The 16,946-nt window shown below is 44.9% G+C and overlaps 1 protein-coding gene across 4 annotated transcripts in view; it reads left to right on the plus strand.

The window, feature by feature from the left end:
• Nucleotides 1–16,530, plus strand: part of HYDIN (HYDIN axonemal central pair apparatus protein) — a 165,755-nt gene extending 149,225 nt beyond the window's left edge. For all 4 annotated transcript variants that reach the window (XM_075576578.1, XM_075576577.1, XM_075576575.1 and 1 more), the window contains 9 exons: nt 119–277; nt 1,229–1,509; nt 1,676–1,895; nt 6,666–6,878; nt 7,851–8,014; nt 8,980–9,130; nt 9,650–9,880; nt 11,363–11,587; nt 14,471–16,530. In XM_075576578.1, the coding sequence (XP_075432693.1) occupies nt 119–277; nt 1,229–1,509; nt 1,676–1,895; nt 6,666–6,878; nt 7,851–8,014; nt 8,980–9,130; nt 9,650–9,880; nt 11,363–11,587; nt 14,471–14,959 (2,133 nt within the window). In that variant the 3' untranslated portion in view covers nt 14,960–16,530. The remainder of the gene's footprint in view (nt 1–118; nt 278–1,228; nt 1,510–1,675; nt 1,896–6,665; nt 6,879–7,850; nt 8,015–8,979; nt 9,131–9,649; nt 9,881–11,362; nt 11,588–14,470) is intronic.
• The last annotated feature ends 416 nt before the right edge of the window (nt 16,531–16,946 follow it).

The following is a 16,946-nucleotide window of genomic DNA, read 5'->3' on the forward strand; positions in this document are numbered from 1 at the left end:
TTCTTTCTCCTCCTGTTCCTGCCACTCCTACTTTTCCTCCTGCTAACCCTCTTCGCGTAATCTCACTCTCGTCTCACTCCCTATCTCATACACAGTCTCTCCCTTGGGCCCTTTGCAGGTTGAAGTTGCTGATCCCAAACACAAAGTGATCAATTTCGGAGCCGTGAGTGTGGGGAAAACTGTGAAAAAAAGTATCCCCATCGTAAATAATAGTGTGTGTCCCATCACGTGTGCCCTGATAATCACCCCGAGTGTCCCAGCACTGCAGGATCCCAAGGTACACCTGCAGAAACTCATATGCTGGTCTGTTCTGTGTCTATACATATATACTGTATGTCTATGTCTGTGTTCATTAGAAATGAATTCAAAGAATAAACAAGCCTATGAATTCATCATTATATGTCATGATGTTAAGTACACCCATTTGTGATATGAAAGCCAGTATAAGCATTCTCGCACTGATGAGACCGAAAAGGTCAAAACAGCTGTCTGTGAGTAGGTTTACTGACCATGCACTTCTTTAACCCAGGCTGTGCTGAAAAGCTGTGTAATACGGCAGGCATATGCTTATAAGGGTTCATGTTAAAAATGGATTTGAAGCGAAAGGTGACAGTGTGTGCTTATTTGCATATCATTTCCCAGAATCCCTGGCTGCTGTGGAAGCAAAGTATGCTAATAGATAATGGGGAAGGGCAGGGCTGCAGACCTGGCTGAGACGTGTGAATGTGCTCACAAGTGATATTTTTATTTGATATGATCTGTAATTTCAAGAAAATCAAAAGAGGGTGAAGTTCTGGATTGGAGATCCATCGCTTTGCATCCCAAACTTACGTCATATGTGAGTAAGCTCATAAAATGCCATAAACATACAGTACAATGTTGAATGATAACTTATGGCACGGGAGCAACCCATACTGAAATACTGTGCAAGATGTATTATTATTTTTATGTTTTGGGTGCTTTGGTCATAAAAAAAATGTAATAGTTTCTAATATTGTCTTTGTAGAACTTACCAGAACTTGTCCAATGTGCAATTTTCATACCTACATCTTGTCACACTATTTTTCCATATTTAAAAATGCAGAAAAGTACACATTTATGGAAAAGCAATGTTTGGTAAATATGGTCCCAAACGTACCCACTCCTCATATGTCCATGTAGTATTTGACACCTTGGTGTATGTAAAATGATCCCTGGGTTACTGTACAATTGCGTGTCTGCCCTGCAGGTGTTCAGCTTGTCACCCAGCTCAGAGGTGACGATCCCTCCCCGCGGCGGGGTTTGTAAGGTGGAGCTGCAGTTCTCCCCGCAGGGCAGGATTTCCCCATTTGCAGATGAGGTGATGCTGGAGTTTGCGGGGGTGACACGGTCACTTTTTGTACTGCGCGGCTGCAGCCAGGGCCTGGAGCTGAGCCTGGACCAGGAGTATATCTCATTCGGAGCTGTGGTGCTGCAGAGTCAGGCTACACGCAGGATAATCCTGAGCAACACTGGGGATCTGGGAGCCAGGTACTCACTTTTAGAACATCATACTGTAGGTACTGAGATAGTAACTTGTAGAGAAAAGATTCAGAGAATTGGCACTGCTAAGACTGATGCTGGTATTTGTCACATTCGGGATTATCCTTGGTAGATATACCTGTTGTCTCTGGCTGTGATTTTTTTCTCTTTCCAGGTTTAATTGGGACATAAAAAGGTTTCAGCCAGACTTCTCCATGTCCCCAGCCTCTGGTTACATCACTGCTGGTACAGAGGTCACCTTTGATGTGAGCTTTCACCCCTATGAGGTTAACGCCGACATTCACTATGAGAACCTGGCCTGCTTCATTGAAGGGAGCAAAACCTTGAAGCTGACTCTGTCTGGATCCTGTGTTGGGCTGCCCTCCACAAAGGAGGTAACAGAGAGATAACAGGACTTCCAGAATCCCCTATAAGGGTGTGATTCTGTGCACTCTGAGGCAGTGTACAGCAAATCCCATGTAGGACTAGGAGCTATAGTAATGCATCTTTATTTACACTGGAATGTTTATATATATACATATACATGTGTGTGTGTGTGTGTGTGTGTGTGTGTGTGTGTGTGTGTGTGTGTGTGTGTATATATATATATACACAAAAACACAGAAAAAACAGGCGCACTCATAGCGTAAAATTGTATAACAATAATATTTATGGAATGAAGGATTTTAAAAATGCACACTCACAAACACAGCTGAATAAAAGGCATGTTTGAGTGAAACTCAGCCAGTCAGACGCAGGAACCCGAAATGGAAGACTTCAGTGTGATGTCCGGTGTACGTCTACTGCAGTAGCCCCTCTTGTGTGCTTTCGGAGACCGGAGAGCACGAGGGACGCCGCCTTCCTCTTGCTCCGGCGTCACACAGTGAGTTCTCTGATCCAAGACTCGCGAGAACTCGGTGACGTCAGTGAGTTTCAACCGGAGAGAGTTCACAATAGAAAACGGGCTGAGCGGCTGAGCGGCTGGCACCAATGCTACCAGCACAGCATCAATAAGCTGTAGCACATCAGGGAGTGAAATGGAAATAAAAACTGGACAGTAACCTCCACAGCACTCTCTACGCGTTTCGTCTCAGAAGAGACTTCATCAGGAGATGATAGTATAGGTGTAGAACGCAGTAATATAGTACGTAAGACCAAATCAGAACACAGAAACTAAATAATTGCTAATAAGATACATGTGATCAATGTAAGGGTAACATTAACCCCTATGTGTTCCGAAACACATATAAAATGAGCCAATAATGTTGAAAGAAATGACCAAGCATATCAATGCATATACTAACATACACTTTAACAAGTAGAATAAAAAGTAAAATACATTTGAGTACTATTAAAGAAAAAAATATACATATATAAATATAACATAATATAACACAATAAAATAATAAGATATCATTGGCAGATGACTTACATAATATAATATTATATATAAAACTGATGCTAGTGAAAAGATAGCATTATCCTAGATATAAAGGAATAGATGAATTTTCACTAAATGTATATGGAGACAATGTTGAGACGAAACGCGTAGAGAGGGCTGTGGAGGTTACTGTCCAGTTTTTATTTCCATTTCACTCCCTGATGTGCTACAGCTTATTGATGCTGTGCTGGTAGCATTGGTGCCAGCCGCTCAGCCGCTCAGCCGCTCAGGCCGTTTTCTATTGTGAACTCTCTCCGGTTGAAACTCACTGACGTCACCGAGTTCTCGCGAGTCTTGGATCAGAGAACTCACAGTGTGACGCCGGAGCAAGAGGAAGGCGGCGTCCCTCGTGCTCTCCGGTCTCCGAAAGCACACAAGAGGGGCTACTGCAGTAGACGTACACCGGACATCACACTGAAGTCTTCCATATCGGGTTCCTGCGTCTGACTGGCTGAGTTTCACTCAAAAATGCCTTTTATTCAGCTGTGTTTGTGAGTGTGCATTTTTTAAATCCTTCATTCCATAAATATTATTGTTATACAATTTTACGCTATGAGTGCGCCTGTTTTTTCTGTGTTTTTGTAGATATCTTCAAGGAAGTGGTGTTCCCTTCATTCGGGCTGCAGAGACTCTTTTGGATAGCAATTGGAGTATTTTTTAGGATTTGTATTTTTTATTATATATTTTTCTGGACATTTTCTTTTGTTATTTTATTTTACAATTTTTCATATAGTTTTATTGTATTAGTTATATATTTTTATCTGTTCCACTGTGCATAGTATAGGTTTTACATATATTGTTTAGAGAGTATATATATAGTGTCTTAGGTTGGCGCCAATTTTTTCTTTTGTTGTGTTATATATATATATATACAGTGGTTGACAAATCACCAAAACATCTAAACATCTACTCGCCACACAAAAAAAATCTACTCGCCACCTAGTACCAAACGTATGCTACTTGGGCCAATAGGAGCTCGCCACAATGTTAAATCCACTCGCCCGGGGCGAGCAAATGTATAGGTTTGTCGAACACTATATATATATATATATATATATATATATATATATATATATATATATATATATATATATATATATATATATATATATATATATATATATTTATATATATATATATATATATATATATATATATACACACACACACACACACACACACACACACACACACACACATACAGTGTTCGACAAATCACCCAAAAATCTACTCGCCCAACCAAAAAATCTACTCGCCAGTGACTGACTGACCGGGGCAGGGGTGACTGACTGACCGGGGCAGGTGACTGATGGGGGGGGGGGGTACCTCTGGTGTCACACACATACTCCCATACACACATACACATTCTCCCATATATATATATATATATATAAATATATACATACATAAATAAAGACATACAATACAATACAATATATACACACACACATATATACACACATACACATTCTCCCATATATATATATATATATATACACACACACACTCCCATATATACACACACACACACACACACACACTCCCATATATACACACACACACACTCCCATATATACACACACTCCCATATATACACACACTCCCATATATACACACACTTCCATATATACACACACTTCCATATATACACACACTTCCATATATACACACACTCCCACATATATACACACACTCCCACATATATACACACACTCCCACATATATACACACACTCCCACATATATACACACACTCCCACATATATACACACACTCCCACATATATATATATACACACAGTCCCACATATATATATATACACACAGTCCCACATATATACACACACTCCCACATATACACACACGAATACACATACACACACATACACACACACACACACACACACATGCATACACACACAGAGAGGAAAGGCAGCGGGACCGAGCACCACCACTGCCCCGCTCGCCACCCAACCAATCCCCCCCTCCCCAATGACCATCTCCAGCCCGGAGATGCCGGGACAGGGCGAGAAGGGGAACACCCCCACTGCAATCAGCGGGACGCGGGGACGTCCCGCGGGGACAGGGCGAGAAGGGGGAACCCCCACTGCAATCAGCGGGACGCGGGGACGTCCCGCGGGGACAGGGCGAGAAGGGGGAACCCCCACTGCAAGCAGCGGGACGCGGGGACGTCCCGCGGGGACAGGGCGAGAAGGGGAACACCCACTGCAATCAGCAGGACGCGGGGACGTCCCGTGGGGACAGGGCGAGAAGGGGAACACCCACTGCAATCAGCGGGACGCGGGGACGTCCCGCGGGGACAGGGCGAGAAGGGGAACACCCCCACTGCAATCAGCGGGACGCGGGGACGTCCCGCGGGGACAGGGCGAGAAGGGGAACACCCACTGCAATCAGCGGGACGGGGGGACATCCCGTGGGGACAGGGCGAGAAGGGGAACACCCCCACTGCAATCAGCGGGACGCGGGGACGTCCCGCGGGGACAGGGCGAGAAGGGGAACACCCCCACTGCAATCAGCGGGACGCGGGACAGGGCGAGAAGGGGGAACACCTGCCTCGCGCGGGGAGTAAGGGGGCTTGCAGGGAAGGCGTAAGGGGGCTTGCAGGGAAGGAGCAGAGGGGCCGCAAGACGGAGGATTGGAGAGTACTTACTTACTCTCCAACAGATCTCCGGCCAGAAAGAATGGCCGCTCATTGGGGCGGGCTCATATAGAGCCTGGCCGCGCGCCCACAAAGCCTGGGAGCGCGCACCAATCAGCTGTCAGGTAGGGAGTTTGTTTTTTTTTTCAGCCAGCACGAGCAGGGAAATTTCAGCGCGAGCGGGGGGGGGGGGGGGGGGGGGAGGGAGGGAGGGCGGGGGGAGGGGGCGGGGGGGAATGTAAAAAAAACGCACGTGGCGCTGCTTGGGCCAATATTTACTCGCCTGGGGGTTAAATCCACCCGCCCCGGGCGTGTAAATGTATAGGATTGTCGAACACTGTATATATATATATATATATATATATATATATATATATATATATATATATATATATATCTCTATATATATTAACAAAGGAAAAACATTCACATCCTTGCGTAAGCAGAAAGGAAATGTTTTGCAGAGAAGGACTGAATTAGTGGCAGTGGCACAATGTTGGAATTGGAATGAACTGGATGACATCCAGCGTCGGCTTTGTGACCCTGAGCAATTCAGTTCATTTTTTCTGTGCCTTATGTATTTAGAATACTTTGTAACAGAGATACAGGATGCCTTATATCTTTGCAACTAGTAGCATTCAATCTGTCATCATATATAATGTAACATATTTCAGTCTTGTGACACCAACACATCCAATAGCAAAGCAATCCCATGTGTATAACAGAAATACCCTCGGCTAGTGAACAGTGAGTAGTTACTGTACATCAAAATCACACATCAGCAATTATACAAATACACCTGCTAATGCCTACAGATAATATAATACAGTAGGCAAATCGATTGTTATAAAATGGAATCCCTAATCTTAGTTCAGCAGAAGAAACTCTCATTATTATCTGATAAATAAATACCGCCCCACACTTTGACACTGTTTTACGTTGTCATATTATGCCTGAGAGCGCTGCTTTGCTTTTTCTCTGTTTTCTCCTTGTTCTCTGATATTCCCCAGATGTTCTTTCTCTGTCTAATTCCTGTGACATGTCCCTGCCCCTCTACTGTGCTGCAGGTTGTGAATTTTCTGTGCCAGGTGAGAAGTAAGCAAACACATACCATCCTTCTGACCAATAAGACAAACTGTGCCTGGAATCTGCAGCCGATCATTGACGGTGAGCATTGGAAGGGACCAGACATCGTCATGGTGGAGGCTCATCAGCAGAACAAGCCCTATGAGATTACCTACCGACCCCTGATCATGAGCCCTGAGGGGAGGAAGCATCAGGTAACAAACAGCTTGTGTCCATAGTTACATGTAGCACATACCATTGTTCCTATGGATAACACAACATATCTGCAAAATATCACAATGTTTCCATAGTATTCAATGTCAGTATTGGTTCAAACGATCAGTACATATCCTACCTTAACCAGAGGGGTTAATGAAGTCCACTGCATCTGTATAGCACCCTCAGGTGCTGCACTTCATTCCCCGAGAGCAATGCTGCTCAAGTTCAGTCCACCAGGCCAGCTTTACCAGGCAATACTTTCCTAAGCAGGGTGTCTTAGTTATGATTGTAACCCCTCCTTGCCCGGCTCAGGAGTGTCACATCAAAGTGTATGTTGCATATACAGGTGGTGCTCAGCGTCTTTGGTTACCTTTCTCAGGGTGCTGGCATACTGTACATGCAGGCTGGTGTTGTAAGCGGTGGTATTAATGAGGGGCGCCAGGAACTTTTCTCTCACAAACAGGTTATTTATTTATCGTAGATACTTCTTCTCTGGGTGCTCTGGTAGCATCCCAGAGAGGAACATGGCTTGTCACCTTTTACATCCAGGGATATCGGCAATCCCTTGTGTAGTAGAGGGGGCTTTCCCACATCCCATCGGGACCCTTGGCAGAGGTGCACTCTGATTCAAGGATCCACATCTTGACACCGTGTGCAGAACCCTCCTAGTCCCTTGCATGCAGGTGTGCTTTTGGGACCTGTAATTTGAGCTGCTCCATTGTGATTTTAGTGACAATTAAGGCCAGGTTTATTACTTAAATGTTAATTAGAGAAATCTGGAAAACCTGGAGAAATGTAGAATACACATTTAGAAAATACTGCCAGTAAGTGGCCACCATCTCATGTCTTCCTCCTCCCAGTCTTTGTCAGCCCCACCCTCAGTCTGAAACTCTTCCATGTCTCATGATAACAACTCTATAGTGTTCACTGCCTTTAATTCTGCTGTTATAAGTGTCCTGTGTTCTCAGGGCTCCATCTTCTTCCCACTGCCGGATGGAACAGGATTATTGTACATGTTGCATGGCACTGCCGAGCACCCCAAATCTTCTGCCAATATCATTCGCGAAGTACCGTGCAAGACCTCGTATACCGAGCTGCTCGCTGTCAACAACTGGCTGAACAAAGCACAGAGGTGAGGGGGAATGGGAGAGCGAGAGAGAGAAGCGAGTGGGTAACGATCACAAGTCAGATTATCTCCCTGTGCTTCTAATACAACCAGTAAGTCTCACTGGTCATTGTCCTATGGAGGATACACGTGTATACTGTGTTTGTATCACTATTGGCTACTAAATAATATTATTGTATTTGCTCCACATTGTCCTAGATCTTTGGTTCCTGGTAGATGTATAATAGACGCCTATGGCCATATTTACTAAGCTGAGCTATTCCATAAGACACCTCTTGGCACTGCACGATACCTTAGAGCCTATTCAAGTGAATGGCGCCAGAAAGTGCCCTATGGCATAACACTACAGTACTTCGTTAGTATGGACCATAGTGGAATGTGGGTTAGATACACTATAGGGCATGGGGTGCGCAAATTATTGGCGCTGCGGCTCCCCTGAATGCTCTCCCCGGTGCTCCTGCCCTCTTACCTCGTTTTCCAGCATCAAATGACACCGCGGGGTCATGTCACGTTGTGACCCCGCAGCATCATTTGACGCCACATTGCCATGGCGATGGGTCGTGTGATGTCACGTTGCCATGGCGACGCGTCACACCATGCATCTGAATCCCGTTAAGTGCGTTACAGAGGCCTCACGCGATCCCCCGGCATTTAATTGAAATGCCTTGAGGAAGAGGACGGGGCCTCTGCAATCGTCCGAGCCCCCCACCCGTAGGAAAATCTCACGCATCCCTGCTATAGGGAATGGAGAATAGGCACAGGAGGGAGAGAGAGTGGGACACACTCAGAAATAAAGAGAAAGACGTATGTAAAAGTTAAAGTTCAGTTACTATATGTGGGAAGGAATGTTTAGTTAAAGCTGAGACGTCTTACATTGAGAATGTGCAGTAAATGGGAAATTGTGTCTGTTAGTCCCGTATCTTCCCTGACCCGCTTCTGTCTTTTCACATTCTCACCTTCTGTACACCCAGGTTTCGTGCCATTGTGGACATGGTGAAGCCAGATCGCCTGGACAGTGCCACCAGCATTAAGGGCCTGGACTATTTGGATGTGCCTGCGGCTGCCAGGAGAGACTACAAACTGACTTTCCACTCTCACAAAGAGGGCACCTTCGCTACTAAGGTGAGCGACAGTCAGGCTACTGTCTCTGTATGCTTTTAAATTGGCTGTCTTTTATCCAGGAGAAAATAGAAGTGCCTCATCCATCAGAACAAGAATCAAGTTGGTATAAGCAAAGAGAGAGAGAATCAGAATCATGTTATTATCATCTGAGCGAGAATGAATTCAGTGTTGCACTCTCCAGGGAGACAGACGCGTATTGCCCCAAGAACGAAAGAGACATACTATAGAGAATTATAGGCTTATAGGAACAGCCCTCTGTAGAGACCAGGTTGGTCCACAGTTATCTGCAGATTGTGAAACCCACAGTATTACTGCCCTAAAAAGTGAGAATCCGGTCAGAATCCCCTACAGGGGGGCGGAATAAGTTCAGTGTTATAACAGTCACAAAAAGAAGGCTCGGTTTGCAGTATTTTTGTGTCTCGGAGAATGCATCTTACCTTTCACAATTTGAATTCCTACAATAGATGTGAATTAGGCAGATCCCTTGATTCCTGATCATCTCTTCTCTTCTGGTTGCAGGTGACCTTCCGTAATGAGACAACCCAAGAATATCTGTTCTACTTTGTTACTTTCAAAGCGACACCTTCAGGCATCATCAGCACCATAGAGATGGTAACACCAGTGCGGCAAAGCTCTGCAGCAACTGTGAAGGTGGAGAACCCCCTATCTGTGCCTGTCACCTTCATCGCTGACTGTCGGGTACCAGAGGTTAACTTGCCCCCACAGCTTACTGTCCCTGCTCAGTGTGAGGTATGAAGGCCTGTTTAAAGGATGTGGAAACCAATTAGTGGGGCTTTTCCATAAGGTATATTTTGGTGTGGGGAGACTCCTCGTGGCACATTGAAGTTATGGTTGTAAGGTATCCTCGGATGCCAGAAAGTGTGTTAGAGAGTAGCTCTGCTTAGAAAATATGGCCCTGAATTACCCTATGACCAGAATGAAGAGGCTGAATATGTGCACAGAATTATCAAGCTAAAACGTTTGCTCGTGGGAGCACGGATGACTCCTCCTGCACAGTATACATCTACACTCCCACCCCCATTCCATACGAGTAGCACTCTTCCTTGGAAATGCCAGCTTTACATTTGTTCATAAGCAGGAATAAGTAGAGTTGAAAACTCCAGATAAGGCTCATTATCGGATCCAATTGTATTACTCTTCTCACTTGCACACTCGCATTCACTCACGTGAGTTCACCACATCCATGTAGCTTAGAATTGTGAAAGGAGAAATCTGTTGCTGCGCCTGCCTTGCTAGTTTAGTTTCCGGGGAAATGGCCATGCACTTCTTTACATTGGCTTGTGTCTGCCCTACGATTTCCTTCCAAAGCTCTCCCTCCACCTTCAAGCAAACTAGTTCAGCATATAGCCATCTGTGTTGCCTCCGCTCTTTCACCTGATATCTGCCTGGGTATTTCTCCCCATCTATCTTCCCTTCGTTCCTGAATCTAATCTCTATACCCCTGATGTCAACACAGATTCTCTACTTCTGGTTCTGTCATCAGGGTTGGAGGCAAAAGATCTTTCTATGTTGTAAGACTCTCATTAATCTACTGATGATGCCACAACATGTTTGAATGGGCAAAGGGCCTGTTCTCCAAGTAATGAAAGATACAGAACAAACAGTGGTATGTGCACTTGCTGACAGGTTTACCTAAACAAGGAGGTTAGTGAGAACTTAAAATTGTACAGCCCTGTGTACCCGGCTGGCGCTATAAAAATATACGTACTGCAGTTTTATAAGGAAAGGGGCAGATGCATTGGCATATAAAAGAAGTAGATAGGAAACAGGCCGAATAACCAAAACAGTAGATAGTGATAAAGAGGATACAAGATGTTGTACTGTACTTTGGGATTTTAGGAATTAATATGTGATATTAATAGTGTGATATTGTTCCCCCAGATAACACGAAATATCCAGTTATAATGCAGAATATCACAGTTTCCATAGGATTTAATGGCAATGTTTGCGCAGAATATCACAACATATCCCATCAAGATGGAACAATGAAGCCTGTTATATCTGTATTTCAGAGTCAATTAAGTGTAATGTTTGCAAATATATTGTTTCTGATTGTTCCTGTCTGCCCCGTGTCCTTCTGCAAACCTCTTCCCTGGTACTCCCAGCACTCCTCAATTTGCATTTGGAGGAATTCTGCCTAGAGTGAATTATTTTAACGTTGTTTAGTATATTCCTGCCCTCTGTCACCCTCTTCCTCTCTGTCTGTTCCAGGGTAGCCTGATGTTTGAGTACCAGCCACTTAAGTGTGGCGAGTCGGTGGGCCGCCTGACTCTGCAGAGCAGTGAGTTAGGCTTGTATCAATATGAGCTGCTTCTGAAAGCCATGCCTGCTTTGTCCGAAAAACCCCTCTACTTTAACACCATGCTGGGGTCCAACCAGGCACTCAGTGCCAAATTCATTAACTATACTCGCCAGAGGACAGAGTATAGCTGCAAGGTGAGTGCTGCCAAAAGGAGCAACAACAACAGTCATAATACACAAGTAAGATGGAACTAGAGAGTGCAGAGAAGAGCCACCAAATTAATAAAGGGATGGTGTAACGGTGTTCCCCCCAATCGCAGATAGGGGCCATTACAGGGTGTGTGGTGCATAAATGCAGGTAACAAGAGGGCTGAGTCGTCCACGATGACTTTGGGACACCGGAACAGGCTTCTGGGGTCCATACCCCACATAATACATAGCAGTGCAGCGCCTCCATCTGCCGTAGGCTCCAGGAATATGGAGGCGATCTCCCACGGTAGAACTTGCACTCTCCCCTCAGTTAGATCACACACCAGGCCAGAGGTATATTGCAAACAGGAACGGTTTATTTCTACAGTCTTTGCAGTAATATACAGCTACTCAGCAGTCTTCTGCCTGTTACAGTCTCTTTACTCGCAGCTATCACTGGAGATGGTCCCTGGACCATCACTACAAGCCAAGGGCAGCCGTCCTAGCTCTTCCCCACCTCCCTAGCGGAGGCAGAGGTATAATCACACTCACTCTTCCCCGCAGGGAAGAGCACATGGGTTAGGCCCCAATCTCAGGCTCCCTGTCGTGTGACCTTCTTCCTCGGGGGGAAGGAACAACCTCCAAATTTAGGGCAGTTCTGCACTTAAGTACAGCCAGAAGGTGGGCACCCCGTTGTCCCAGCTACCACAGGATGTGCCACCCTCTGCTGTCACTCAAGTGCAGTACCAAAAGGTGAAGGGGAAAACCCCATACCAACTACTGGCAAGCCTGTAAATACCAGGGTTTACTGGCAGCCCATTGGGTAGAATAGTAGCCAGGGGATACCCCGCTACAATGGACAATCTGATTTTTAAGGAGAGGCTAGCTAAATTATTTATTTTTACATTAGAAAAGAGGCGTCTAAGAGGGGCTATGATCACTTAATACAAATATATTCAGGACATTACAAGGAGCTTTCAAAAGAACTATTCATCCCACGGGCAGTACAAAGGACACAGGGCCATCCCTTAAGGTTGGAGGAAAGGAGATTTCACCAGTAACAAAGGAAAGGGATCTTTACAGTAAGGGCAGTTATAATGTGGAATTCATTACCCATGGAGCCTGTGATGGCAGATACAATAGATATGTTCAAAAAAAGGTTGGACATCTTTTTAGAAAGGAAAGGTATACAGGGATACACCAAATAAGTAAACATGGGAAGGATGTTGATCCAGGGAGTAATCTGATTGTCAATATGTGGAGTCAGGAAGGAATTTATTTTTCCCCTTATGATATATAATTGGATGATATTTCACTGGGGGTTTTGTTTGCCTTCCTCTGGATCAATATACTGTAAATACAGATATAGGATAAAGTATCTTTCGTCTAAACTTAGCATAGGTTGAACTTGATGAACATACAGTATGTCTTTTTTCAGCCTCATCTACTATGTAACTATGTACTATGTAAGATCAATCCCTTGGAGGGTGTTCATTAAACTGCAATATACGTTGGGGATCAATTAACAGCCATTCAGAAAAAATGCCATTAAAGACTTTGATACACAGCCTCCTATCATCTTATTATTATCACATGCTCAAGTCGAATAGTAGTGTGTGTGTGTGTGTGTGTGTGTGTGTGTGTGCTGCATACGTTAGACCAGCGGTGCGCAAACAGGGGGGCTGGGGGTGCGGGATTTTTGTGGTGGGGTGCGGGCAGTTGCAGAGGCCCCGCGCTGCCAGGGGATCGCACGAGGTCTTTGCAACCTGTACTTACCAGGATTCAGCCGGCTTCTGCTCGCGTCACCATGACAACGCAGTGTCAAATAACGCCGCGAGGCCATGTGACGTGACCCCGCAGCGTCATTTGACGACGCAGCATGTCACATGACACTGGGAGGGGGGGCGCGAGCACAGGGACTGAGACACAGGGTGAAAAACTTTGCGCATCCCCTGCATTAGGCCTCGGCCATCTTTACCGCTTGCTGGCGGAAGCATGCTGAGGCGCGCTCCCGCTCAGCACTGAGCCCCTACAGCCGCAATTAGAGCGGCTTTAGTAGGGGCTCACCTGCGCTTCTGCGCGCTTGCGGAAGCGCAGGTCTTAGGGGAATTTAAAATTCCCCCGCTTGCCGGCGCGACAGGCCGGTCACGTGAGCGGTACGCCCCAATGAGGGCGAACCAGCTCGTGACGTCACTGGCCCGCCCCCGGCCAGTGACGCGCCCGCCCCCTGACAGCGCGTACGGTAAGCAACCGCAAGGCCAGGGAAAGCACCCGCTTTCCCTGCGCCTCAGCGCGCCTCAGCAGGCCAGCAGGGAGCATGGCCGATCTGTGTGTAGCACTGGGCTCTGTAATAACATTTCATTCATAAATTCTTCTCTCTGTGTTCCCTTTCATTTGTGTTATACCCAGAAGTGGCATAAGCAAACCAAGCCAATATTTTTTTCTTTTAATCATAAGATTGGATTTTTTTGGTTGTTATTTTCAGCCAAAGCACTGTGTTCATTTAAAATAAATATAAATTAATTGTAGGCTGTGATAACCTTTTATGAGACCAGCATAAGGGTTCTTCAAAGATGAAATCGCTGAATGATTTCATATATGTTGGTTCCCTAAAAGGTATCACAAACTACAGTACAACAAATCACCACTTCTCCAGGAACAATATGCTATTCGACCTCAGGATTACTTTAAAATAATATAATAATTAAATTAGAATAATGATTCCAACTCACATTTTTGTATTTTACCTTTTGCGTTTTATATTTATGTGTTGCATTGAAGTCAAGGATTTTCGGGAATTGGTAAAGGATGTAAGCCACTCCATATATTTGTTTCATTATATGTGATTATCTCTCCTAACAAGCTTCTCTGTCTGTCCTTTTCTCTCAGATTGATAACGCTGATTTCCACGTAGAGAAGGTAGTGATGGCTGCTCCAGGTTCGCAGGGCGGCTCTGAGGTCAGCGTAGAGGTGACCTATGAACCTATCCAGCTAGGGGAGTCACGTGCCGTCCTGCTCATCACCTCCCTGCTGGGTGGAGAATACAACATCCCACTTTTCGGCTCCGCACTGGCCCCCAAACCCCAGGGCCCCATCCAAATCCGTGCCGGCTCCAGCGTCTCTATCCCTTTCAAGAATATCTTCCTGCAGCCCACAACCTTCACCTTTCAGACGGACCCCCCGGCGTTCACAGTGAAGCCTTGCGAACCCGTCCGCCCCAAGAAAACCTACAACATATCAGTGTCATACGAAGCCCCTCCGGGTGGGAGCAAAGTCCATGTGACGGGCAAGCTTGTCATCTCCTGTCCCCGCGCCACTGGCATCGCCCAAGGAATCTACTGGGTGTATTACCTGAAGGGCGTGATACCCGAGAAGTGACATTGCCTCATATTATCCCTCCTTTATTGTACACATCCCCTATTCTGTTCATAGTTATTTGCCTCATTCGTAACCCACATTCCCACTCTCTGCCTTCACCCATCTACTTTACACTGTATACCAGTTTTTGGAGATGGCCTGAAGTGGCTTTTAAAGCCCAGATCCACAAAAGACAGCTATGCTTTAGCATTACTTTACTCCCCTTCATATAAATGGCACTAAGCTTCGCCTTCCTTTGTGGATCTGAGCCTATGAGTGCAGATGTTAAAAGGGCATTGCGTGTTGTAGGCTAACATTCTCCCTTCTCTCACCAAACACTTCCACCTGAAAATGAACGTGGCGCATTGTATAATAGTGGCGCAGATCTCTATATACTTCTAACCTTCTCCTTAGGAAAAAAAACCTGAATTAAAACATAGACAAGTTGCCAAACAAATGGTGGTTTTGTAACTAACCCGCCCTCTCTAACCTACACAAATAACTAGGAGAGTCCATATCCGCATTAAATGTTTTCCATAGGTTTCTAATTGGTGGTTAGAGGAAGGAATAAAGTCAGACTGGTTAGAGATGTGCAGTCATCCTCAGTATTGCTATTTGACAGCGGGTGAGGGGATTAGGACCACCTGTGTCCCAGTTCCTGTCTCTTTTTTAACCCCTTATTACAGGCCTCTAAATGTTTACCTGAGGTTCAAAATCGTTGCTGTATTACTTTGTCTCTCTGCCCAGACCGCGTGTGCGGGTTAGGGCAGACAGTGCATGTCACAACCTATACGCTTCACCTTTTTCCCTTTACAACACCATTTAACTTCCTAAATGAGGGTTTGTTACTGGATGCCTTATAAACAACTGTAAACCTCTCACTCTCTCTTTATTTAAGCAGCAGTGCCACTTATTTAGGAAATGTTTGTTACATTGCACAGATTGATGCGTTACTTTACTGAAATTCATGCAACTCACCAAATTTCAACCAGCAAAACTAGATTGAAAGCAACCAGCAGTCGTAACGAAATGCGGGAAACAACCAGTATGGTGCTTCCTGATCACCCCTGTTGGTAATTCATTTAATGGTGGACTAAATAACATTTTACAGCATCATTTTCAACATCCATAGCACCGTGCTATTAGCACGAGATACCAGCGAAGGCATTTAAAGACAGTCCTTCATGCGCTGCAACGTACTGAAATGTGGTCAGTTAAAACGGCAGTACCGCCTCTCCTAAGTGGCTGAATATATAGTGATCGTCTCTAGACTCTAGAGTTTACTGTTAGGCTGTCAGATATAGAGGCTTTAGAAATCTTTTGCACGTGGCACTAATCATTCTGGCCACATTCTACTACGAGCAGCGCATGGAACATATTTTAAAGCTAAAAGTTTCTGAGTGGGTGAAAGTGACACGGCTTTATTACCAGGCTGGGTATATTGTAATATTAGAACAGTCCAACAGGTTGTAAGTCCATTTATTCTTGTTTTCTTTTCTTTTTTATCAACCTACCTCTGTCATCAGGGCCAAGCTTTGTAACATCTTTGCCTTCTAAAGATATATAAAATTATATTTTGAAATAAAATGTTCCTGCAAAATAGTTGTCATGTGTGTCTGCTATAGGGTTATCTTGGGCTCCTGTTCAATATGCTGCAAAGCCATTATGACCATATTGATAAAGCATTATGATGATAAAGGATGTTGACCCAGGGGGTAATCTGATTGCCAATTCTTTCTTTCCCCGCTTATGAGATATCGTTGGATGATATGTCACTGGGGTTTTGTGTTTGCCTTCCTCTGGATCAATATACTGTAAGTACAGATATAGGATAAAGTATCTGTCTTCTAAATTTAGCATAGGTTGAACTTGATGGACGTATGTCTTTTTTTCAACCTCATCTACTATGTAACTATGTAACATTAAACACCATTCATTTTAATTGGTCTGAACACTGTGCCAAGAAGGGAGGCATGTATCAAGATGGCGGAATTTATTTCTTTGTTCA

The sequence above is a fragment of the Ascaphus truei genome, chromosome 19 (assembly GCF_040206685.1).
Source record: "Ascaphus truei isolate aAscTru1 chromosome 19, aAscTru1.hap1, whole genome shotgun sequence".
Taxonomy (NCBI): domain Eukaryota; kingdom Metazoa; phylum Chordata; class Amphibia; order Anura; family Ascaphidae; genus Ascaphus; species Ascaphus truei.